Source organism: Cloeon dipterum, chromosome 2, assembly GCF_949628265.1.
Source record: "Cloeon dipterum chromosome 2, ieCloDipt1.1, whole genome shotgun sequence".
Classification (NCBI taxonomy): Eukaryota; Metazoa; Arthropoda; class Insecta; order Ephemeroptera; family Baetidae; genus Cloeon; species Cloeon dipterum.
In genome coordinates this window covers 6,264,336-6,290,235 of record NC_088787.1, presented here as the reverse complement: position 1 = coordinate 6,290,235, position 25,900 = coordinate 6,264,336, and the positions used below count along the sequence as shown (strand labels likewise).

Genomic DNA, 25,900 nt, shown 5'->3' with positions numbered 1-25,900 from the left:
GGGTATTTTAAAATATTTTTAAAGACAAAAACTTAGCCTCATTTCATGGAAGTCTGCTCAGAAAATTTTTAAATCCATTAAATAATGAGTCAGTCATTTGTCAATTCCCAAGCAAAATTAATAAAATTAGGGACTTTTCTAGGATATTCAACGGTGACCCATCAGTTGATTTGTCAACCTTTGAATCAGAAGAGTGTCCTTTTGAGTTTTTGGTACAAAAATATCGCTTAGAAGACGCCATATTAAATATTAAAGATCATTTTGCGTATATTTTATGACTTTTGAACCTCTCTCTGTACACATTTCTTTACAATTTTAGCTTTCCTAAAATAAAAATATAAATTTAGTGGCTGTATTTATTCTGGAGTTCGCGCCACTCGCGGCGATAATTGTTGGAGAGGAATTCGGTGACCCGGTTGTACGCCTGCCATGTAGGACCATCACACGAGCCGCACCTGTTTTTGATGAAATATCCTGCCAGACCTGCTTGCAAAAATTAAATAAGTTTTTTTTATTATAAATATGCGAATTTGAAATATATTAAATTGCCTTTCATGAGGTTGCCCTGGTTGTCGCAAAATCCGCGGTCGAGAAGGCAGTTCATCTGCTGTCGCATCCAGGGGTGATTGTACAGGTAAGGATCCACGTTGATCTGCTTTCCGGATTTTTGGAACAGAAATAAGGAATGCACATATCCGAGTTTGTATTAAAAAAATGAACACTTTCCAAACAATCACACATCTTTAATAGTTATATTGTGAATTAAAAAGCTATTTAAAAAAGGTGTTGGTCGCATGTACCCGACCCTTAAGCCTACTATTTACATGTCCCAGAGAGTTCTAGGAGACTGATATGTCAGGAATACCAGACCAGCAGCACTGTGATATTTGCTTAATAACAAAACGAGAATCTGGGAGTAGAAACAGAATTGATCGTTCTTTGTTCATGTCTCGCCTAAAATTCATTTTTACTCTTGCTTATTTACTGAAATGAAAAGTTCCAACCAATATTGGATTTTTCAAAAAATTCGAATTTTTTCCTTATAAAGAAATAAATATTTCGAGTATTTTATTAAAAGCCGAATTTTCACATTAATTTCACATTTTGCACCAACAGCAGCAGCTACCTGTTCCCCCATCACCTCTGTTTAATTCTACCCCTCTTTTGCGGCAGCGAGTGGGGAGGCGGTCGTCTCTTTCGAGCAAATAAAGCTCAAGTGTTAGAATTAGAAAGGGAGTTAGTTGCATGATTGTTTGAGATTACCCTGAAGAATAAGCTAAAAACTTATTTTTGTGGCTTGTCGTCAGAATCCAAATAAAAAATAGTCCACATTTCGGGCAATGGGTTTTTTTAATTGGAATTATTTTATTTTATCTGTTGATTGTTCCGAAAATTAATTAAATTTACAGATTTTGCAGTTTATTCCACAGCCAGTTTTATTCCGAAAAATAAATTTAAGATGCAATGTCAAGATGGAATTATCTGCAATTTTTTATTCGTGTTTGGAGCAAATTAATAATTTTTTAAAATATGGGAAAGGTTTTTTACATTCAAAGAGCGGTTAAAATTGATCATTCTTGGGCAAAAGAAATTATCATGAATAAAAATGTTGTAAATATAAATTTTTTGAATTATTTAAGTTAGAAGAAGACCTATTTCAAATGTAAATGCACTTATTCTTTAATTTAAATTTACAAGCTGAAGAAAAGACTGTTTTATACGCATATTTCCCAATGTGAGTTAATTATTTCTGATTAAAAATAAATCTGACGCTGTCTCAAAGCTATGAAAATGACTGATTATGAGTTAACTGATTATAAATCAAGCGTTAAACAACATTTTTGGTGATTAAATTAAAATTGGTATAATGCACTCACCTGTCCTGCGGTCTCTCTGGTGTTCAGCAATAGAAAGGCGGCCAGCACCATCAGAATAATTTTCCCAACCTTTTCAACGACATTTAAATCATTAAATTTACTTCATATCTTGTGTGCTAGGAGTTTTTTTTATATGTGAAAAACATTTAAATTGCTGTTTTTTGCCCTTGCAAACAAATGAAATTTAGAAAGAACATTTTAAATTTACTCCAAAATGAGCTCAGAATCACTTAATCAATTGTAAACTTATTTTACCATTATGTGAAGTTCACGAACGGAGCTTGAACTGAATTGGAAACAGGACGGTGCACACCACTGATAGGTGGAGTGCATCCGTGCGGCGTCTTTTTGCCATCGTGGTTTTCCTCATGTGAAAGTATAAACCGAGTAGGCCGCAAAATGACACAATTTGGGGCGACAAATGTATTTTTTTAAAGATGACTCATTGTCAGCCACCACAGCCCTCACTAATGCGTACTGCTGGAATTTCTTAAGTTTTGGTCTGTTAACTGATAATTATTCATTTTTAAATTTTCGATTTGGAAACTCATTTTATGGATACTAGAATTTTACAATAAAAATTAATTCAACAAAAAATCAAAATTAATTTCTCAATTTTTATTAATTTTTATAAATTAACTGGATAAGAAGAAGCAAAGAAAAGAAACTAATTAGTTCTTAGATTTACTATCATCCAAAGAAGGGAAAGGCTTTACATTACAGTAGGATAAAATTATGAAATTGTTTAAATCAATAATCGATTCCTGATATATTATAGAGCCAGCTAATAAATATTTTCGATCTTTTGAGGCTCGTTAATTGAAATGAAAAACAAAATGTTGGTCCGGCTTTCTTGAAATTTTAAAGTAACCATTCAATTTTAATTTAAAGGGAGTGGGCCATCTTTCGACTCAATCATTTTTAATAATATTAAATTAAGTATTAACTGAAACACGGTTCAATTATCATTTAAAATAAATTGGATCTCATTCTTAAAACGACATCTAATTATTTATGTATAAATAAATATTTGCAATACTCCACATATGTATGTATAAATATGGAAAACTACCTATTCTTAAAATTTTGTTGTGAAATTTACAATTTTTCCTGAATTAAAAAAATATTATATTGTTGCCTAAATATTTTTTTAATAAAATATTTAAGAATAAAATATTGTTAAAAATATTTTTTAATTTTATATTTATTAACTAAAATTTTTAGATTAGAATTCAACATTACAAATATATTATCTCGGTTTTCACACCGCCAGCGATGCCATTATGATTTTTCTAGCAAAATAACCCTAAAGTTAATAGAAAAATTCAATGATCTCCGACCTCATATAAGTGATTCAGAGACAAATAATTAGTTATTCCTTATTTTTCGCATTAAAATGATCGAAGCAATCGCAATTGATCATCACAAACACTCCTCAAGTCTCAAAAAGGTAAATGTAATCTCATATTAAAAGCGTTGAAAAGAACACCACTCGTGCAGGCAACCTGCGGCACTGCATTGCGTGCCGGCACAGTATCCGCCAATCTGCAAGGCGCTCAATTTCCTTATTAAAAATGTTTATGCTGAAAACTGAAAATCTTACGCGTTGATAAAATATCTATAGTAAGAAAATTGAATAAATGAATATTTTTTATTACATAAAAGAATTGAAATATTTAATTTTTTCAGTTTTTACACTCAGCGGTTTAAGACCATACAATACAAAATCGGAATAAAATCAAAATGACAACATAGTTTTCCATTTTTAAGAAAATAATATGTAATAAAAAAAGTAAGCAGAGCTTTACAGGCCAACAATTAGCATCATTTTGTATTTGTTATTAGAAAAATGGCACATAATACATAGTTCATTATTTGAGTTTATTGTTTCTTAAAGTGGAATGATACTGGGCAACAATTGAAAATTATTTAAATTGTTGGATGCCATAAACAATTGATCGATTAACAATTTGTTCAACAATTTGCAATAATAAAAAATGGACCTTCCTACAATAAAAATTCAAAATTTGCCAATTTTCTCCAAAATTTGCAGTGCTTGGAACATATTTTCTTGGCAGATTCCGATTCCTCTCGTCGAGATCTGTCCAACGGTGTATGCCACTTATTGGGAAAACTCTTGGTTTTGAAATTAAATCGGATTTCAAGTAAGGAGACAGCCATTACCATTTGAAAAGCACGCTAACTTCCCAGCCAATTTTCTCGAAAAATTACACTGCTTCTTAGGTCAATTTTGACTTTAATTGAATCCTAAGGGACGAGTTTATACATTGGCAACAAGCATTTTCCAGGCTTTTCCAGTATCATTCCTCTTTAAATTGATAGATCTCTGCAATTTGAAATAATGAAATTAGGGCCAAGTATGTAACAGTTAAAATTTAGACTTTGCCGAATTTCTCGAGAAATTAAATATTTTTTTGCCAGATTTCTCGTCGCTATTTATCAAATAGTGTGCAAAATTTGAGGAAATGCATTCCCTAAATTGTGAAATAAATCGTGGCTTTACAGCAAGAGACAAGACATCGCTTGATTAGCTTGAAAACTTTTAAGCCAATTTTCTTAACAATTTAAACGACAACATTGGCAATTTTATTTTTATTTCATAATTTTTAGATAGAATTTCAAGCAAAGATTAAAAGGATATTTCATAATCGTATTCTGTAAAATTTTTTATAACAATAGAAGCGATCCAGAGTCCAAAATTAAAAATAAAATTTGTGGAGCATTCAGGAGATTTGTGTTATCAGCTATTTGTGAAGAGAAATTTAATTTTTAATGAAATTTAGAAGACGCGTTGAATTTATAAAAATCAGGAGTGATCTGAATTTACGTTGTGAATTTTAGTAAAAATAATGCAAGAGCAGCAAAAAGCCGAGAGTTATGAGGCGCCATTGTTCAAAAGAGAAAAAAATCGTGTGAGTCGCTCATAAGCAGCAAAGATTTTGTCGGCGAAACGAATCATTGAATAAGGGAGGAAGCACGTGCGCTATTCTCCCCTATGAGCAAACATCGGACGAGCAGGTGGCCACCTATTATGTTGCAAGGAATGTGTTCGACCAGCCGAATTCTTTGAGCAGAACGAACAAAATGTAGCAAACACTATTTTAATGCGATTTGGGCATCAATCAAAAAAGAGGCGAAAATAAAAAATTCAGTACACACGCATTACGTGAGAGCAGGCGCGAAACAAAGGAAAGCGCGAGGCCTAATAATAATAATAGTAATATTTTTGAGAGGGCGTGCGTTGCCAGGACGACGGGACGCACGGGCGGCCGGCCGGCCGGCGGTTCCGTTTACTTTGACGTCAATGAGTGGGCAGTGCACACGCTCTGATTAAATTGCCAAAAATGAATCCACAGGTCCGCGGCCGAGCTGTCCTTTTGCCCCGTTGGACAAACAGCCCGTGCCCATTCTGCGGCCAGCTGGCTATTTTTGTCAATGGACGCGCAGAGATCGATTTCATTCACTCGCTCCTCCCGCTGCTCCCGAGGGCTTTGCAAAGAAACGTTTCCTGCCGCTTGACGTGTGTGCGCACCTTGCGCTTGTTTATCCTCTCATCTCGATTGAGGCAGCAAACTAAGAGAGTATTCTTGAAAGAAGAGATTGTCCTATCCTGCATTGAAAAAAAACTTTTTTTGCGTTTTTTTCTGCAATTTTGATAATTTTTTTAGAAACACGAGCGTTTTTATTTCAAATAAAAATTCTCACGAAGAATGAAAAAAATAGGGAATTTTACAAATCAGTTAAAATACCCCTGGTTTCAAAAAAAATTCTTCAAAAAATAGTTATGGAGCAAAATGTGGTGCAAAATTCGACTACAAAACTCGAAAAATAGGAATTTTTCCAATTTCGTTATTTTTGCAACTCCAAATCTCGAGTTCTAACCGTAATTATTGAAAAAACTACCCACCTTTGGACTCGTCTCGACCTTCCCTAACCAGCTGAAAGGTTTAGGGGTGCTTACCCTCCACCCCTAAGTCGCTATATGGTACTTCATCCCCCTCAAAAAAAGGAAAACATTTTATAGCTGGATTTTTTATTTATTTGTTATTAATTAATAATATTATTAAAAATATTATTGTGTTTTAGTTTTAAAGAAGGGATGGGGTGGTATTTTTGATGGAAATTTGGATAGTTCTAAAAAATTTTGCCTAAGAGGAAGCATGCCAAAAATTTTATCGTCAAAATTGAACCAATGGGGTTGAAAGGGGATGGGGGTGAGCACCCTTTAAACACTTTGGCTGGTTAGTGGAGATTGAGACGAGTCTAGAGGTGGTTAGTTTTTGCAATTCTGATGGTTAGAACTCGAGATTTTGGAGTTTGAAATGGTGGCAAAATACAAAAATCACTTTTTTTCGAATTTTGCAAACTCGAAATCTCAGGTCCTAACCCTCAAAATTGTAAATATTACGTACCGTTGGACTTGTATTTACCTCCTGTGACCAGCTGAAGGGTTTAGGGGTGCTTTGCTTCCACCCCTAAGTGGCAATACTTCAAATAAACCCTCAAAAAAGTAAAAAATTTAAACTTCAAAATTTTGAATTAATTTGTAGTTCTTTTTTCTAAAAAAATCTTTTTATTTTAAAAGAAAGGATGTGGTGGTAGTTAAGAAGGAGTTCTGGGCAATTTAAACTATGTTTAAGCCCAGAGGAAGTATGCTAGAATATTTTTTCTCGAAATTTTTGAAATGGGGTTGAAAGGGGATGGGGGTAAGCACCCTCTAAATACTTTTATTGGTTAGTTGAGGTCGAGACAAGTCTAACGGTGGTTAGTTTTTGCAATTCTGATGGCTACAACCCGAGATTTGGAGGTGCAAAGTTCCCAAAAAATCGAAAAATGTCATTTTTTGAAGTGGAAATTCTCGAAAATTAAAAATAACACCACTCTGAAATTTTCAGACGCCTTTTTTGCCACGGGGGCATAATTATTATTAATATAAAAAAAGGAAAAATTGATTTTTTATATTGAAAATCCTGTTAAAATATTTCCGGTTTTGTGTGAAAAACCAGAAAAGGTCCGGATTTCAGTTTCCTGCCTTGGGATACGTTCTAGAAGCATTTCCTTAGGAAATTAAAACTATGGTTTTAAGAAAAGAATCAGTCAGGCTGTTTTTTAAACGAGTTTATTTGCCAAATTATTCGACAAGACGTTTTTTTAATTGTTTTCTCTCAAAATTATGTGAAAATTTCTGGTTTTGACCTACATTTTCGCTGATTGGTGCAAAAAACAGGCGATAAAACGCGTTGTTTTTGTGTGTCGTGTCAGGGCAGCATTAATTATTCAGGTGCGTGCGGCTTGTCGCGCGGCGAGCAAAGAAAAATTCCGCCCACTCAGTTGGTCGGTCGGCCGAGGAAGAAAGAAAATAGAAAAGAAAAGGGATGCTGGGGGCCGTCGGCGGGGATCAATAGGTTGGCGCCTGCGTCAGCGGCGCTGGCGGCGCCGCACTGTGTCGCGCGGCGCCCGGACTGCTGCCTCTCGACGGCAGGGACACGAGGCTGCACTGCGAGACATGCAGCTGATGCGCGCCAGGTGCTTCTGCTGCTGCCCCGGCCAGCAGACCCTGAAGGTGCTGGCCCTGGTCGCCGCCTACGCCGCCTACCTTGCCGTCGGCGCCGCCGTCTTCAGCGCCATCGAGCGCCCCATCGAGGCCAAACTCGTCGACGTGTTGCGCATCGCCAGGAAGCAGTTCCTTCACACCTTCCCACAGGTCACAGGTGAATACAAATTGGAAATTTACATTATTTTAGTTTTATTGCTTTAATTTATTTGAAGCTCCAACCACTGTCATTCTGAAAAATTAGAATTTTTTATTTGTTTTCATTTCCACCGACTTGTTTTGTGACAGCAAAGCAATTTAAAAATTTTAGCAGGAAAAAATAGCTGTTTGATTTTGTAATAATTTAAGTGTTTAGCTAAAATACAGTTTTTGGGCAAGATATATTAATGGAATTCACACCAGCTAAATGGTAATCTTCGAAGATTTTTAATTGTAAGGGGTTTCTAAGTTTTTTTAAAATATTTTTCATACTACATTTTACCTCACTGTTGGATTTAAAAAAATATATTTATAATTTCATTATGTCCGCTCGAATGAAATCAGAAAAGCCCGTAAAAATTAGGAAAATTAAAAAAATTCCGGAGAGGTGCGATCGCTTATTTATTTATTTTTTTTCTATTTTTGAGAAACCATAATATGAAACTGAATAATGCCAATTATATTGAAATTTTCAAAACGTAATATATGAAGGGACTCTTGGTCTTGGCTTTAAAAATGTCTGCTCTGCACTGTAAAATTATTATAATTAAATTAAAATAATAATTATAGTAAAAAGAGTTTTATTGTCTTCTTGATAAAGTTTTTGCTAGCGTATTTTTTAAAAAAATTAAATATTAAAAAGATATTTAAATTAAAAAAATTAACTCAGTTAAAAAATAAAAATAGTTAAATGCAATTTTTCTTGCCAAGAATTCTATGCGGAAATTAAGTTCGATAAAAATTATCTTGTTTTCCATACAAACAGCAATTGAACATGTTATTGAGGTTGGCTGGTGGCTTTATGGCATTCCCGACTGCCAGTCTCTTTGCTTTCATCAGTCATTTTGATAAAAATTGGGTGTTATTTGACTAATCAGCTTTTTAAATTTTTATAATATTCTTTAGAAGAAGCCTGTCGAGGAATGTTATTTCCTAGACGTAAATAAAATTGTCGCTCTTGACAATGAGAAAACACTTTGTCCGGTTTTTATTTCAACACAGTCCTTAATTTTGATTAATTTATTCTTAAGATACTTGCTGTTTTTAAGAAAATTTGTTGCGAATTGAAAAGCCTGTCATAGAACAAATGAAAACGACTTTTAAAATTTTACAACAAAAAAGAGTTCACGAAAACTTGGTTAAAAATAAAGGAAGGAACAGAAAATTCATCAAGAAACTCACAGTTGTAGGCTGATGAAATAGAAGAAAATCATTCACAAACTTTGGAAATTTTGATTTAAAACATATAAATCAAATTTTTCAAGGAATTTTGTTACAAAAATTGTATGCAAAATTATATTTATAGAAGCAAAAAGCGTTTGAACTCTACGTCAACGAAGATTTTTGGGTTTTTTTCTTTGCATTCCGGTCTGTACACCTGTTAAATAATTTTAATTTGAACAATACAGGGCTGTAATTAAATATAATTAAAATTTTTAGCTGAATTAATACAAATATTAATTTTTTTAGTTTTTTTTCTAAAATTTATTGTTTTTTTTTTCAGATTTCAATTCCTCTCATTGGAATTCAACCAACAGCACATGAAATTATTTGGGAGAACTCTAAATTGCGAAATAAAGTTAGATTTCAATAATGGATACTGTTTGCGCCATTTGAAAAACATTAAAAAAAATTAAATGCCAATTTTCCAAAATTTGGCTCAAAACTGACTCCTTATAGAGATTAGTTAACGAGGATTTTCCAATATAAATCTCAATTTAAACTCTCTGTCTGGTTGAAACTGTCAAAAACAAACCCCTAAATCTATTTTTGCCCCACTCATTGATTCGCCTCCGTCTTCGTCTCCACGCTCTCGAAAATGTGATGTTAAATTAATGGCCACGATTAGATACGAAATCCGCCTGGTTTTATTTAATTATTCAGCCGGGTCTTACATAAAATAACAATCAATCATATCGTCGATGCAGATAAAGGGCGCATTATGTCGCGATTAGAACGAAAAAGGTGTTGCGTAAAAGCGGATCGATGCTCTCGCTTGGGCACGTGGCGCCGAGAGTGAATTAATTACGCACTTTGCAATCACGTGATTAGCCGCCGGCGGTGAGGATTCGCGCTAATTACACAGCAGCTTGTAATTAGCAAGCGATTAATCCGGTCTTTCATCTCGGAAACCGCATCCCACGGCTCACATGCGAGAGAGCAAAAGCAAGCAAGCAGGAGCAGAGAATTATCGACCGCACGCGCCCACGACAAAAAACAAACGCGCACCAAAAAAGGCGCAATTTCTGCGTCATGGCACGCGAACTCATAGCTCCCTTGGTCGCTCGCGCTTAATGTCACGTTCAAACGCGAATTTTTGTTTTTGCAACACCACTTTACCAACGGTTTTTTTTATCTTTGACGAGGATTTTTGTTTCTATAGTTGATTTTTGCTAAAGCGAGCGCGAGCAGCACAGCGGATATGAATGGAAGTTGAAATTTGAGCTCTCATTATTTTTGCCTTTACTCTCAACCAGTTGCATAAACCCTAAGTGCTCGAAGCCGCCAACAGATGGCGCCACCGTAGACTTTCGATTTTAAGGCACTTCTGCTGCGATTTCAGACTCAATCTAGCTACTGTGCATTCTTCAATTAATTTGCTAATTTTTGACGTGCTGAAAACCAAAATCGGTTCAGCCAATCGCCGTAGAATCGTGAAAAACTATTTTTTGAAATAAAAAAATCTTTTCCAACGTTTCTACGGCGAATGGCTGAACCGATTTTGGTTTTCAGCACGTCAAAAAAAGCAAATTAATTATAAAAAGCAAAATAGCTAGATTGAGTCTGAAATCGCAGCGGAAATGCCTTAAAACCGCTTAAAACAAAATTTTTAAGAAAGTGTGGTTGAGCCATCTGTTGGCGGCTTTGATAACTAAGGGTTTATGCAACTGGTCAATTGAGGATATTCGGGAGGTACAAATTTTATAGTAAAGTAAAAAAGTTTAAACAGAAAATACGCACTAGATTAAAATCTAACACCCACACGTTTCGAGAGTAGCGATCAGTTCTTCGTCGACAAACAACTCCGCAAACTCGCTACTGTCATTTGCACTTTCAAAAAACTGGGTGATGCCGTCGATTTCGTCATTCGTCCTTTTTCCGCTCTTCAAGCTCCTTGCCAGCGCTGCGTAGCTATTAATTTTAAAATAATGATGCACATCGAACGTAATGACATTAATGGTTGGCTTCGACGCCGCAAAGCATTTAATTAAATTCGATAATTTCCTAAAATTATCATGTTGGAAATTGTCAATAGAATTCATATAAGACTCGAAATGAAGTTCTTTCAATTCTCCCAGCATTTCCCTGTCTCCGATTAACGTGCCAAGTTCTTCATAGTCGATGCAGCTGCTGTCGAGAGTTATTTTTTCCAAGTTCGGAGCTCGAACGATGATGTCAGTCAGTCGAATATTTTTGTCTCCAGACCTGGAACTGTTGTTTATAGATTGTATTCTCAAACTAATTCCAAAGTTATTGTTACCTCCAGCAGTCCACTCTGATCTCCTTGAGATTGCTAAAAAACTTGATAGGCTCCAGATCTTCCTCGAAATTTTTCATGAATGCGAGTCTCTCTAGCTTCGGACACGATTCTAATAGTTGGCCGAACGAACAGTCTGTTGATGCGCTACACTCAACCATCTCAGCATCACCATCAGCATCATGGTGATCGTCATCATCGTCATAAGTAATCGAAATTTCCCGCAGATTCGGTCCGAATTTTTTCACAAAAAGGTGGAAAATGTTCTTCGGGACGTTGATGAAGTCCAGACTTTCCAAGTGGGTCAGCTGCAGCAACGTTGTCAAATTATCTGCTTCGTTGGCGGCGGAAAGCGACCAATAAATCTGCAGAAAAACGGTTTATTAATTTTTAAATTGTTCTGGAAATTCCCAAAATCAGTCAAACAATCAGAAAAATCTTGAGGTTGAGGTTAAGTTCCAATAATTGGTCATTTTTTAAAATATTCTGATATTTATGAGTGTGGAATAGTTCAGTTAATTAATATAAACTAACCTTGAGATGCGTGATCAAAGGAAAAGCCAATGGTAAGTGACTGATATCAACATTGCCGCTTTCCACATCAAAAAAGTCAACCATCAAGTGTCTGAGGTTTGAGCTTCCCGGGGCGCAGGCTATCGTGTCCCTTTTTGACTCGTAATCTTCAAAAGAGCTGAATCTGCTTGAAAAAGTTTCGATGACGCGAAGATTTGGAAGATTCTCAGCGCAGCACTTGAGCAAGATGCGGGTATTCTTTCGTTCTTGTAATTCAAACAGGAAAACCTGCAGTTTTGGCATTGCGTTTTTCAGTTTTTCAGAAAGATCCAGGTCGTTGAAGGCAAGCTGGTCTTTGTAGTCATTTATGTTGAAATGGAGATATTCCAGGTTGGGAAGATTTTGGCAAAGCTGAATCAAGTCAATCAAGCTGATGACGCAAATTTCTTCAATCCTAAGTACTTTTAGGCGTTTTAATTTTCCCAACGCCTGCAACAGTTCGTCATCGGCAGTGTGAGAAAAATATGGGCCATTTCTATCAGTGTGGACCAGAGATAGTTCCTCAATGTCGTCAGCAGCCTTTTCAGTTATCCAATTCACCGACTGTAAAGAATGAGAAAATTAATTATCGCCTGATATCTCTGTCATATTGTATTACAAATTTTAAATATTCATATTTGAGTAGTTTTGGGCAGAATGATAGAAAAGCCGTCAAATCGACTTTTCTGGGTCCCGTGGCGAGATAGAGGCGAAGGACAGGCAGCATTAACACATCCATCTGTATTCCTTCTCGCCTTAGTGAAGTACACTCTTTTGCCATCAAGTTTTCCACAATCTGCAGAATCATTTCAATTGCTGGAATAACATTGAAATATTGATAAATAAATTGGTCATCAAATTTTAAATCACTGTGGCAGCGCCTTTTCCCAGCAACATTCGACAAAGGATTGGTTTTTTTTTAATTTTTCTTCACTTGTTGGAACGATTTTTGCAACAGACAAATTTGGGTTTCGTTGCTAAAAGACAAGCGCTTCGCACTCGACGTTTGGTGCGGGTGGTTTCGAATTTCGAACGAGGAGGGTCGGTAACAGGCGGGGGTGAAAAATCGTTGAAGACTATCTGCAATAATGTGCTCTAAATCGTTGAGAAAGCAATAAGCGGACAAGCTCTCAGGTCGTGGTACACTGAAAAAGGTCATTTGGGTCAGCGGGAGCCAGATTCGTGGGGTTGAAGGGGGATATGAGGGTGGCACCCCTTAATAAATACTTAAGATGGTTAGTGGAGGTCGATTCGAGTCATATGATCGAAAAACCTTAAATTCGTTAATTTGCGGCCCATAGGACTAAAATATACTAAAATATTTTTTTCAAAATTGTAGCAATGGGGATGAGCGGGCTTAACTGGTTAGTGAAGGTCGAGACAAGTCTAACGGTGGATAGTTTTTACGATTCTGATGGTTAGAACCCGAGATTTGGAAAAATGCAAAAAAACAAAAATCGAAAATGCCATTTTTTAATTTTTGAAAGTGGAATTTCTGGAATTTCTTACAGCGAAAAATAACTGTTTATGGTTGTTAACTGGGTGTTTGTGAACGCGGGGCGCACAACGAGACGTGCTCTTTTTAGGAATTGAATCGAGTGTCGGGCGGCAGGTCCCACGGTCGGTCCGGTGGCTGGCCCGGCGGCCCACCGGGTTATTGCCCGATGGACTATATCCGGGCCTGGTTTAGAGTTGAATTGAGGGGAAGTGAATTAATACTGGGGAAAAGGCGCACTACCACAGTAAAATAAAAAAATATATAATTTATTTCATGAAGAAGTAAAAAAGTCCGTCAAAAACATTTGGCGATAAAATACATACGCTGGTCGTGGAGATGAAACCGCAAGAAATTATCTGGAATCTGCGCACCAAAATTAGCGGCGATGGCCCGGATTCGATTCGCTGCATTTTCTCCTTGCCGCTGCACCATTTTTGCCATTCTAATATGGATTGAGTCTGCCATGGTAGCGCCAGTTGCTGATATTCGCTTGAAACAGACTTCCCACAGCCAAAAATAACGTTGCACGTGGATTTTGGGGCAAAATTAGAGGAATATTTCGAAAGAGGTTGCTAGAACAAGTAGTACCGTTCTTGTTGTTGATGCAGTGGAATGAGTGGGAGTGTAACTGATCGCTCTCTCCACCATCAGGTGCAGCGGCAGCACACGCCGTAAGGGGAGAATTTTAAGGGCTGCAGTGGCGGCAAAAAACGTGCATCAAATGCACATAATACAGCTTTGACTCAGGGGAAATATATCCTTTTACTGTCACATGGAAAGGAATTATGGGAATTATTGATTATTTTTTCTAAGTTCAGCGATAGTATATATTTACTTTTAATTTATTGACACTTTTAAATAGTCAAACAACATCAGAATTTGATTTCAATCAAAGTTTAATCAAATTAGGAGCAAGTGTGCATATAATTTTTTTAAAAAGGTGAGGAAACTAGAGCCAATTAATTTTTAATCAATTTAAAAAAAATAGTTTTTCACGATTCTACGACGATTGGCTTAACCAATTTGGGATTTCAGCTCGTCAAAAGTAAAAATATCAACTGAAGAATGCACAATGGCAGGATTGAGTCTGAAATCGCAGCGGAAGTGCCTCAAAATTAAATGTATTGCGAAAGTATATCGTGGCGCCATCTCTTTGGCTTATACAACGACAAAAATTTGCATAAATCTGACGATCCTACATATAATTTCCAAAAAAATGCAACGAGTTTACGTGCGCTCAACTGTCAATACTAATATTGTAACGAATTTGAGGTGTTTTTAAAATTATTTAAAATGAAAAATCATAAAAAATATATAAATTTTCGCATCTATGTAAAAAATTCCAATTATTTTAATCCAAATAATCACTAGATGTCAAAAAAACGTTCATATTAGAGTTTCCAATTCGACGCGGTTTGAGAATTCAATTTTAAATTCCAAAAAGTAAACTAGTTCTTGTGAACCCCTGATCACCTGATTTTATGATCTCGACGAGTCAAGAATATCAGGGATTCCAGACCAGATTACAATGTAGAGGAGCGATAAATGTTAACTCTGCATATGTAAAAGTCTCACAATTCATGGCGATGGTTACTTCTAACTCGGAAATGATTTTAAAGATTTTTATTTCCCTTTCAACCTGATCAGTTTGAAACCAAATCCTGACATGCAATTTTTATTTTCTCTATTTTTCAAGATTAAAAATAAACCATTCACATTATAAATTATAATTAATTTCTGATGTGGGATTTATATCGCATGAAATCGGATGGGTGTGACACAATAAATAACTGATTTTTTCATTATTTCTTCATTTTTAAATCAGAACTTTAAAACAAAAATTAAATTCTGTTCAGTGCATTTTGTTGTTATTTAAATAACAAAAATTTAAACGATCCTATAGCGATACAGACAAAAATAAAATATATTTTTATCACCCTTACCTCTCAAAAGCACTCTCAGTCTGCTGAGAAGGTCGAAACCTTCGACATTTATTTCAACTTTATATTTATTTCGCATTGCCAGAGTCGCGTCGGGAAAGTTCCATGAGTGTAAAGTTTTGATGGAAAAGTTGCGTCGTAGCTGCCGGCCGTCGATTCGCCGAAGCGAGTCGATAATCCAGAAATAATAATGAAAGCAAGGTAAATATTTTATCTGGCCGCACGCATGATAGAGAGAGAGACAGTCGAGGAGAGCTAGGAAAACACGGCTCGCGCACGTCGTCAGAAATCCAATATCCGATAGGCGCACAGCTCGATCTGCTCTCTTCATCACACAAAGTAAAAAAAAGACAAAGAACGACGATGGAAATAAGGACTCTGTGAAGGTGCGGCCTTGTCTTCCACCCAACATTCGCACAAAACGATAAATTGGCTGTGATTTTTAACAATTTTTTTTAATTTAGAGCTATCAAAATTTCCTTAATTCTTAATACAAATTAAATGATTTATTTTTTCGTCATTCAAATTAGGTCAGTAAATTTGCCAATAATTTAATTCTTTTGCAATTGCTAAAAATTATTAATGTAATTCAGCAAATTGTTTTAATTATGAAAATGGCAAAAAATCTCACCTTGTGAAAGTAACAAAAAATTTATTTTTAATACAATTTTAAATTTTTCCATGCATTTGTGTTGTTTTTAAATTAATTTAATTATAAAAATCCAAAATAACGTCTAAACTGGTTACTGGGGACGTAAAAGATTTAAAAAAAATGGCCAGGAAAAGAAATTTGGATTAATTCAACAAAACATTAATTAAACAATACAATTTTAAGTGAGGGACGCGAATGAATTTTTATTTTCCTGATTTTAATTCTTTTTTTATTGCTTCATGATCCGATAAGTATTAGGCCTTTGAAGAAAAAATATTTTCCCTTTCAAATCTCAAATTGTTTTTATTTCTTAAAACAGACAAAATTAAAATAAATAGGCGAAAGACTGTTCCGGTTGAAATATGATCAATTTGGGGAGTAAATATCTTTCAATAAAAATTTGATCGCTCAAACTGCTAGCGTAAGACAAGTGCTCTTTGGATAGAATGCATTTCCCCCACACAGTTTGTTGACTAATTCAATGTCAACTGTTGGTCTGGTAATCAGTCACTGGTGGTCACAGGTTACATGCGAAATAACAGTTTTATTTATTTTTTTTTTTGCAAAAATGTATTTCAATTTACGGTAACATTTTGAAATAGGTGGAAATTGGAGAGATCTATAAAATTGGCTAGTCGCTATTTTATTTTACTGCCATTAGAAGTTTCCCAGCAACTCTCGATGCATTTTAAAATTGAAATATTCCAGAATGTGATTAAAATTTGAAAACTAATTGTAAGAAAATCCTGCAGAATGGAAGTCATTTATTAAATAAGTTTTAAATATTATGACATTTTCGTTACAGCAATAATTTTAAAGCCAAAATATAAATTTTTCTAGATTTTTATTTGCAATGAGGACTAAAAACAATTCTGTTAGCAAATTAATAAAATCTAAAGTTGTTTTGTGCTCATTTGATGGCTATGCACCGATTTCAAGAGCAAAAAATAATCGAGTCCTATATAAAAAATATAATAATCTTATCATGTTTACAAGCTGTGCGCGTTTATTTATTCCATTGGGCGAGTGCCAGCAGAGGATGAATGAACCCTCTGCGTTATCCGAGAACAAACCACTGCCAACCTGACAGAGTTACACTCAATAGTCAACTCCCGATACAAAGCTTCATCCATTCAAAAAACATTCGGAATTAATTCACTATGCTCCGCGGCTGCTGAGTTAAATCAGTTTGAAAATTCGGCCGCTTCACGGGGGTGGTCTCCATCGGTAAAACGAGTGGCGCCACTAGCATGGTGGCAGCAATGAAAACTCATGTGCTCGCTTGGCACCAGCAGGAGTGGGGACGGCGACGGTGTTCTCCACTCCAACATTCTCAAGTTTAAACCGGTTCGACACTAATCCCATTTGCTATCAGTGGCGGGAAAACCGGTTTCGCTTTTCGCACGAATTCGCGGTGTCAGAATTCGAACCGATTATTAGCCGCTTCCAGCCTCCAAGCAGAGGCAGACAGACACAGAAGACGCGTCCCGTCCGATGTGTCCGGGCGTCCGACGCGCGTCTCGTCCGCCGTGACCCGCCGTTTTGCCGCGCAATGCGGTGACTGCGCGACAATCGCCGACATTCTCTCTGTTGTCCCATTGTTGCGAAGATCAGTCGCCGTGTCGGACGCGAGAATTACATACTTACTATGACGAACCGGACGGCGCCGGTGGCGTTCGCGATGCAGCGGGCCCGCACCATCACGGTGCTCGGCGTGCGCAGGAGCACCGCCCTCACCCTGACCCTGGTGCTGGCGTACGCGCTGTACCTGTGCGCCGGCGGACTCGTCTTCTACCACATCGAAAGCCCTGAGGAGGACAGGTACCGCCAGACGGTGGCACAACACCGCAAGGCCTTCCTCGACCGGTACCCAGACGTCGAAGGTATTAAATATTATTCAAAAAAGGGCTCGTAATTTATATTTATATATTTTTTTGAGTGTGTATGTATAAAATCGATTGGATCGAAGGTCAACTGGGATCGGCTTTCACTCCGAGTCTCGTGACAGGACAGGATTAACTGCGTTTCTCTCTTTCTTTCCCTTTTTTTACGGGGAGTTAAAAGCTCTGCGTCTGCGGTGCATTTAATATTGAAATAAGAGCGTACAAAACCATTAAAAATTATCTGTTGGTGGGGTAATAACAGCTAACCTTAATATAATTTATCTATAGACTTTTTTAAAAACACACTAAATGGTATTTAAATGCTTTGAAGTAATTAAAAATCATTTAAACTGGTTTTTAGTCCTGAAAAATAAAATTAAAATGACATCCAATTGGCTAAATTAGGCAATAAAACTATTTAGCTCATTTCGCTTAACACCTGTATTTTTTTAATTTTAGTCCAGGAATAAAAACCCGCAATTTTAAAAAAAGTGCAGTGGTGGATTTCCTTACAGGCAATGTTTGTAACTCAGTTTTCAATAATTTTATAATTTTAGCTCATGGCCTCGACTTGAAAAACTGTCAGGGATAAATTTTTGGAGAAATTGAGGTAGAAAATGGCAATCTAAAAGAAAAAATTCTGCACAGAGAGGAAATTTTGACCACTCCGACCGCAAATTTCAGATTTTCACAGGGAAAAATGGAAAAAAATCATTCTTGCGCAAGAAATTGGTAAAAATCGAGCGGTAAAAACAGTTAAACACCAGTGGGGAAAAAACCAGGGGGTTAAAGCAAAAAATAGAACCCTGCTACGGACGAAAAATCTTCTTGTAAAGTGGTGCATTTGCAATTTTTTTTTAGCAGCGCACTTTTATTTTTTTTTCAATTTCAACTAGAGCACTTTTTCCATATCATAGATAAATCATATTTTAAATTGTGAAAATTGCCTGAAATTGCTAGAAAACGATTTTAAATAGATGTGTAGTTGATTTTTTTTTTAAAACAACCCGGATTTGTGAATTATGTGTTGATATTATTTTATCTGTTCCTAGAAATGATGTTATTCTACTTCCTGTTTTTCTGGAGGTTTTCGCAGTGAAGGTTTATCAATTTGGCTATGCGCCAAAATTCACCACTGATTTTTTGCGCAGAAAAAACAGCTGAAAAACCACCAGTTTTGGATTTTTTCCGATTCTCGCGCCAAAAATTCAGAAATTTCGGAAAATTACGAAGAGAAAGATAAAACTTTTGGCCTTTTGGCCAATCCCTTTTTTGGCAAAATTCCCGAAAAACCCGCAAAAAGGTTTTTTTATTTTGAATTCAGTGGGGTTTTTGCGAACCCTGGTGGTTATTGCAACACTATTTACAGAAAAAAACAACAATATTTTTTGAGGTGTGCTGAAGGAGGCTGAGACTATCGGCGTCGGAGGAGGGAATTCGAGCCGCTTCGCCGATTAATGAAATGCAAATTGCTTTTGCCGCCGACAAACAACAACTCGCAATCAGTCGTGCGGCGTCAAATTTTCCACTGCGCGTCTCGGCTCTCGCTTTCGGCAAATATTTTCCCTCTTCCATTCACGATCGTGGACAAAACACTCACTCACGCAGTGCATTAATTAGAGGCGTGGTGTGTACAAATCGGCTTAGATGCAAAACACCGGCGGATCACGGCCAATTTGAGTATTATCCGCGGCTGAGCTTTGAATGGCGGGCCTGCAAGGTCACAAAGGGATAGCCTCTTCTCCACGAGACAGACGCACTTGGAAGAATAGGATTAAATGGAATTATAAACTGCTCAGAGATAATTACTTCAGGACTCTCCATTTCTATTGAAAAAATAATAATTTTATAAAAATTGTGTATATATTCATTTTAACGGGTTTTATGGGACGAGTTTGGAAAACTTTCAGACCTTTCAGTGTCTCATCTCACCATTTATAAATCAATTTAAAAAAAAATAGGTGCTTTTAGATTCCTCTCGCCGAGCCCATTTAAACTGACGCCAACTTTGACGGTTAAAGTCAAGGGCAAAGGTTTTTAAATGAGCTCAGGATTTTGGGATTTTAAAAATTATGGCATTAATTAAATTCAGTGGAAATTTCAGAATGGTGAATCAAGAAAAGCTAATTTTTTGACTTAATTCTTGCTTTAAAAATTTTCTCGGCTCTAATTCTCTGGTTAAACCCATAAGAATTTCAAAATCTACCCTCTTTTATACTCCCCTTTACTTTCCTTGACTCTGCATGTTAACCCTCTGCTACTTTTATTTATTTGCTACATTTGTAAAATAAAAAAATTAGTGCTTTAAAAGCGTTCTTTGTCATATATGGCTTAAAAATATTTAATATCATCTAACAATTTTATAAAGAATAAATTTATATTATTTATTTAAATTAAAATAATGTTTTATTTTGATTAAATTTTATTTATTATTGAAATTTTAATTAATATAAATTCAATGAAAACAATGTTCTTCTTTTTTTAATATACCAAAGGACACCTCTAAAGTTGAAAGGTTATTAAATATTCCACACTAATCAATAATTGCTAGTTAATCTTTGTATTATAAACCTGAGGCAGTAAACCAAAGGGTAACAACATTTAGAATGTGAAGTTATGAAGGCATTTTCAGATCTATCTTCATTTAATAATGAAAATAAAGTAGACAGACCTTAAAAAATCCACTTTATGGACACTTTATTTATATTTTATAGCCTCTTGATCAATTCATCGAGTTAAAATATATTTTTAGGTCTTTCACCAGAGAAACAGAATTAAATAATTTGCTAAAAAGATCTATTAAAATTTTCAGATTAATTGAATTGAATGAAATTGAATAATTAATTATTTTATTCTTACACGTAGGGAAAACATTTGCCAAAAGGGTTGCATATTTCCTACCACCCGTTTTTTTACTTGTTGTATTACGGTATATACCACTCCATTTTTTACCATTTTCTTGCCCAAGAAATGAATTTATTCCATATTTTGCATGTTAAAATCTAAAGTCGGAGTAGTCAAAATTTCTTCCACTTTGCAGATTTTTTGCTGCCTCCATTTGTCTGATAATTTTTCAGTCGAGATCATGAGCTAATAATTAGAAAATTATCTATCGAGAACAGAGTAGGTGCAAACATTGCCTTCGAGAAACTGGTTAAAATTTAAAAAACAAAACTTTTTGCCACTGCTCTGCATGTAAATGCGGGTGTTTCTCAACCCTGGAATGCATAACTTGATAAAGTTTCGCGTAAATTAATACAGAAATTCAGACATTTATTAATTTTTATTTTTCAAACCTCCGCAAGTATCGAATCGAAATTTTTCAACAACTGAAATTTATCCCCAACTGAACCGGCAGTTCACATGTAAGATAATTTCTCCCCTTTTAATTAATACAATTATACTCAGGATAAAAAAACCCAGCTATTTAGGTCAGAGCTAGTTTTTATGTACTTGATTGCTTGTTAGGGGACGACCTTCTCGCAGATGAACGGGTACGCGTTTTCGCATGGTGCGTCGTTCCACTTGACGTCGCCGCGTCTGTTGTAGTAGAGGACGCAGCGTTCGGTCTGTCCGGTCGTGTTGCTCGTTCCGCTCGGTTCTCCGACGTGCCAGTCGGTGTAGTTGAATGGCTGCGAGCTCTGCGTCCAGTAGAAACTGCCAATTTCTGCCTCCGCGTCCGTACCGCCAATCCAAACACGGTTCGTCACATCTGCAAAAAAAAGCTGAACTTTTAATTTGTAATTACGCAGCGAATTTGTTTCGGACTGTAGAGAGACAGGATGAAGTCGTTTTCCGCTTCGGTTTCCACGTTTAAAAGTTCGAATGTAACGTTCTTGCAGAATTCCTCTGCTTTCTCCCAGGTTTCCTGTATAAAAGAAATTAAAAAATATTTAAATTTACACTCCCAATTAAATTAAATTAAATGTTTTGCTTCATTGAGACACCTAAATTCACATTTCTATAAATATAAGCTCTAAGCTGTCTTGGATAAAATAAATTGCACCAATTTTATTTTAAAAAATTTAAAATTATAAAGTTTTTGATTTAAAATATAATTTCCAAAAAAATTGCAACGAGTTTACGTGCGCTCAAGTGTCAATACTAATATTGTAACGAATTGATGTGTTTTTAAAATTATTAAAAATGAAAAATCATAAAAAAATTATAATTTTTTGCATTAGTGTAAAAAAATTTAAATATTTTAATCCAAATAATCACTAGATGTCAAAAAACGTTCATATTAGAGTTTCCAATTCGACGCGGTTTGACGATTCAATTTTAAATTCCAAAAAGCAAACTAGTTCTTGTGAACCCCTGTACACCTGATTTTATGATCTCGACGAGTCAAGAATATCAGGGATTCCAGACCAGATTACAATGTAGAGGAGCGATAAATGTTAACTCTGCATATGTAAAAGTCTCACAATTCATGGCGATGGTTACTTCTAACTCGGAAATGATTTTAAAGATTTTTATTTCCCTTTCAACCAGATCAGTTTGAAACCAAATCCTGGCATGCAAGGTTTATTTTCTCTATTTTTCAAGATTAAAAATAAACTATTCAGATTATAAACTATAATTAATTTCTAATGCGGGATTTATATCGCATGAAATCGGATGGGTGTGACACAAATAACTGATTTTTTTATGATTTCTTCATTTTTAAATCAGAACCTTAAAAAAACAAAAATTAAATTCTGTTCGGTGTATTTTGTTGTTATTTAAATAACAAAAATTTAAATGAAGATAAACCATTTTTCAGTTTGAAAATACAGAGAGGTGAGGGAGGAGTTGCAAAATAAGTAAAAATCTTACGCTGAAACTGCTCAAGAAGTAGACATTTGGTTCACCAAGCGGAGTCAGGCCTAAAAATATAAATATATTAATTTAAAAACCTAAAATTTTGAAGATTTTGTTACCTTGGATATCAAACGTCGCATACGCTTTCAAAAACACTGCGAAAATCGCGACAGACACGCTCCAAACCCTCATCATTGAAGCTTGAATTCTGAATAATAGATTTGCGTTTTCTTCTAATTTCTAATCAGCTCTGTGCAACAATTGCAAGATAAAACTCGCTTGTCAATTTAGGAGCGACACATCGGGATTAAAAATTCAGGAGTCACATTTTGAAGAAGATTAATTGACAAATATTTTGTGCTGATAAAAATAATTTAATTTTTTTTATCTTGATTAGCACCGTATAAATTAATTTGTTTATTATTTGACAATCTTAATCTCGTTTATTTATTATTTCAAAATAATCGTCGTTTAATTAATCTTAATTTATTATTGCATTTTGGCAGATGAGGCGTTGGAAGAGTTGCTGCAGCTGGTGGTGGCCGCCGGCAACCGGGGAGTGTACGCAACGCGGAACGCGACCGGCGAGCCCAACTGGTCCTTCGGCCAGTCCATCTTCTTCAGCACGACCGTGGTCACCACCATCGGCTACGGACACGTGACGCCGCTGAGCCAGTACGGAAAGGGCTTCTGCATCTTCTACGCGGTCATCGGCATCCCCTTCACGCTGATCCTCATCTCGGCGCTGGTCCAGCGACTCATGGTGCCCGTCATGGCCTTCCTTGAGTACCTCGACATCAAGTTTGGTGAGAAGGGAGTTTTTTTAAAGAGGATTAAATTCTTTACAAGAAAACTAAAATTTATTTACAAAAAAAAATATATTTTTTGGAATTTAAAATTTAGACCTTTTCAATCAAGAGTTTTCTGGCTCTTCATTTAATTTTATGACCTTGGAAGGGTTGCTAATTTTTATGAAGATTTGTTAAATGTTGAATTTCCCTAAAAAAATAACCATTTCATCTCTGACTACCGCTAATTTCCCCGGAAAAACAACCACTATTTATTTTATCCTAAATTCTTCAAAAAAAGATTATTTTCACTTTTGTTCATGGTTGCATATCTGCCAGAAGTTTAAACCTGATTTTATAAGCCACGTTTTGTCATTTTCTCCGTTTTTCTCTTAATAAAAAATAAATTGGAAGAAATTAGTTATTTCAATTTTGATTGTAGGACATCGTCTTGGTGCGTTGTCGATTCGGCTGTTGCACGTGACGCTGGTGGGCGCGTTCGTGGTGGTGCTGGCCATGCTGATCCCGGCGGTGGTGTTCGCCTACCTGGAGCCCGAGTGGGACTACCTGGACGCCTTCTACTACTGCTTCATCTCGCTCACCACCATCGGCCTCGGCGACTACATCCCCGGCGACTCGCCCAACCAGCAGTACCGCCCGCTCTACAAAGTCCTCACCACCAGTCAGTGCCAAAACTCGTTTTTTTATATCAAATATTAAAATTTACTTCATGATGAGAAGCATATTTTAAATGACTTGGGTTAAAAATGCGTTAGGTTTTATTATTTTTTTAAAGGAAGCTCACAAATTGTTAGTTTTTTTCAAAACTGAAACGTCAAATCCTATGAAATTCCTTGTTAGAAAATTTATTTTTTGTGAAATTCAGAATATAATTGAATAAATCTCTTTTTCAGTTTACTTGCTGTTTGGTCTGACGCTGGCGATGCTGGTGCTGTCTGTGTTTGGCGGCATCCCTGAGCTGCACATGGGACACCTGTTTGACCTGAGCTCCGACGACCTTACCATGGACCACGAGAAAGTGCGACTCAACCAGAATAAACCAACCGACCATAGGACAATTATTAAGGTTTGCTAAATGCAAATTGGATTTAAAATGAAAATAATATTATTAAAATAATTCTCATAATTTGTTATTTTATTTTAAACTGCGCTCTAATCAAGAAGTTTTTTACAAACACGAAAAAATAATTTGCTGGTTACTTTTAATATCTTATTCCTATTGTAAAAATGAGATAAGTAAAAACTCTTAGCGCTTTTTGTCAGAAATATTTTAAATTGTTTTAATTAACTTTTTCAAAAAATTTTTTTAAGGTAAAAATTTCACTATATTTATTGAAATATACTAGCAGACACAAGCTCTGTATTAGTGTTAAAGTGGGCAACGTCCAATTTTCATATTACCAAAATAAAAATTATTGTATATTTTGCAGGTGTCTTCCAGACGAGATTTGGACGATGACGAGGACGACGATTTCCGACCATGAAAATGAGCAGCATAATCACTACGTGTTAAGTTGTATTCCGTAATTAATTATGAATTTGTCATTGCTGTGCGTGTAAAATCACATAATTATACGATTTATCAGAAAGCGCTTACTTCAGACACACGAATCGTTTCTACAAGGCTAACGTTGGATTACAAATAATACAATTATTATTCTTAACGTATAAAAATAGAACTTAAACCAACAAGATGGTATCGTGTGACGTTTAGGGAATAAGATTAACAATATATATACGAATCGCAATTGGCCCAACAGCGTGAAATTTTAAGATATATCCGCATTTTCTGTAGAGAGACGCTTTTTCTTCTCAGCTATTGAATCTCTATTTGAAGTTCCTGCGAAGATTTGATCCTTTTTATTAGTGTTTATTTACAAATTTCAGCCATTTCTAGGGTTCTCAAAAACCCGAATTTTTCCGGAAAAACCCACTGCATCGCAAATAAATTTTTTACTTGTTTTTTATGCAATTTTGCGCATTATTCCGAAACATGATTATTTTAAACAAAAATTTCTCATGATGAATGACCAAAAATAGGGATTTTTAAAAATTTCTAAAGGCTGAAAACTAACAAAGATCGTAGTTTTTTCCTTAATATCTTTTTTGGCGCAAAATAACCTTTTCTGGGTTAAATTTAGAAAAATGCGTTATTTGCGCATTGCAAAATTGGCGAACCCTGATTATTTCAGGTTAAACCAAAAGAATTGGGAATAATTTTAATTATTTCGCATGAAAAACGTTTAAAATGAATTTGTACCGATTTTAAAATTGACTTATGATGCGCCCGAAATATTAAAAATTAAAAAATGCTAGCGTCTCATTCAGAAGTGCGAAATACGCCATAGCCACTGTGCAGTCGATGTTAATTATACACTATATTTTACTAAGAGAGAGAGAGATGATATATATTCGACGTTGAAAATAATCTCAATGGACTCTATATAATATAATATACAAAACGCGGATATTTTAATAGCGGTAACTAACGCCCTGGTGGACAAAACTTCTTTCCCTGGAAAAGCATTATTTTCTCATCTGCAAAAGCTGCCAACAACGACGAATTTTTAAATTTTCGGAATGTTGCCTTGAAAAAAGACGAAAGAAAAAAGCAAGGCAGCTGCTGACCTATACT

The 25,900-nt window shown here is 35.6% G+C and overlaps 2 protein-coding genes across 3 annotated transcripts; one reads left to right on the top strand and one right to left on the bottom strand.

The window, feature by feature from the left end:
* Window positions 1–7,371: 7,371 nt before the first annotated feature.
* On the top strand, window positions 7,372–25,377 carry LOC135935890 (potassium channel subfamily K member 6-like). 2 transcript variants are annotated; one of them, XM_065478512.1, is made up of 5 exons: window positions 7,372–7,609; window positions 22,963–23,262; window positions 23,687–23,926; window positions 24,159–24,331; window positions 24,696–25,377. In XM_065478512.1, the coding sequence occupies exons 1-5, from the start codon at window positions 7,405–7,407 to the stop codon at window positions 24,747–24,749; spliced, it is 972 nt and encodes a 323-aa protein (XP_065334584.1). In that variant the 5' UTR covers window positions 7,372–7,404; the 3' UTR covers window positions 24,750–25,377. The 2 variants fall into 2 exon arrangements, with proteins under 2 accessions (XP_065334584.1, XP_065334583.1); XM_065478511.1 differs by lacking the exon at window positions 7,372–7,609 and adding an exon at window positions 17,206–17,653 and having other exon boundaries at window positions 24,696–25,376.
* On the bottom strand, window positions 20,937–22,689 carry LOC135936439 (C-type lectin-like). The gene is made up of 4 exons (XM_065479248.1): window positions 22,576–22,689; window positions 22,472–22,521; window positions 21,422–21,521; window positions 20,937–21,365 (listed from the first exon to the last, which is right to left on the bottom strand). Exons 1-4 carry the CDS (start codon window positions 22,649–22,651, stop codon window positions 21,118–21,120), a joined length of 474 nt encoding a protein of 157 aa, XP_065335320.1. The 5' UTR covers window positions 22,652–22,689; the 3' UTR covers window positions 20,937–21,117.
* Window positions 25,378–25,900: the final 523 nt, after the last annotated feature.

What these genes read in the sequence shown, in the direction of transcription:
- LOC135935890 (XM_065478511.1), top strand. Translation starts at nt 17,419, where the DNA reads ATGACGAACCGGACGGCGCCGGTGGCGTTCGCGATGCAGCGGGCCCGC. An exon ending in CTACAAAGTCCTCACCACCA is followed by an intron (nt 23,927 to 24,158) that starts GTCAGTGCCAAA and finishes TCTCTTTTTCAG; the next exon opens with TTTACTTGCTGTTTGGTCTG. An exon ending in ACCATAGGACAATTATTAAG is followed by an intron (nt 24,332 to 24,695) that starts GTTTGCTAAATG and finishes TATATTTTGCAG; the next exon opens with GTGTCTTCCAGACGAGATTT.
- LOC135936439 (XM_065479248.1), bottom strand. Translation starts at nt 22,651, where the DNA reads ATGATGAGGGTTTGGAGCGTGTCTGTCGCGATTTTCGCAGTGTTTTTG. An exon ending in ACTTCTTGAGCAGTTTCAGC is followed by an intron (nt 21,522 to 22,471) that starts GTAAGATTTTTA and finishes TCTTTTATACAG; the next exon opens with GAAACCTGGGAGAAAGCAGA. An exon ending in CTTCATCCTGTCTCTCTACA is followed by an intron (nt 21,366 to 21,421) that starts GTCCGAAACAAA and finishes TTTTTTTTGCAG; the next exon opens with ATGTGACGAACCGTGTTTGG.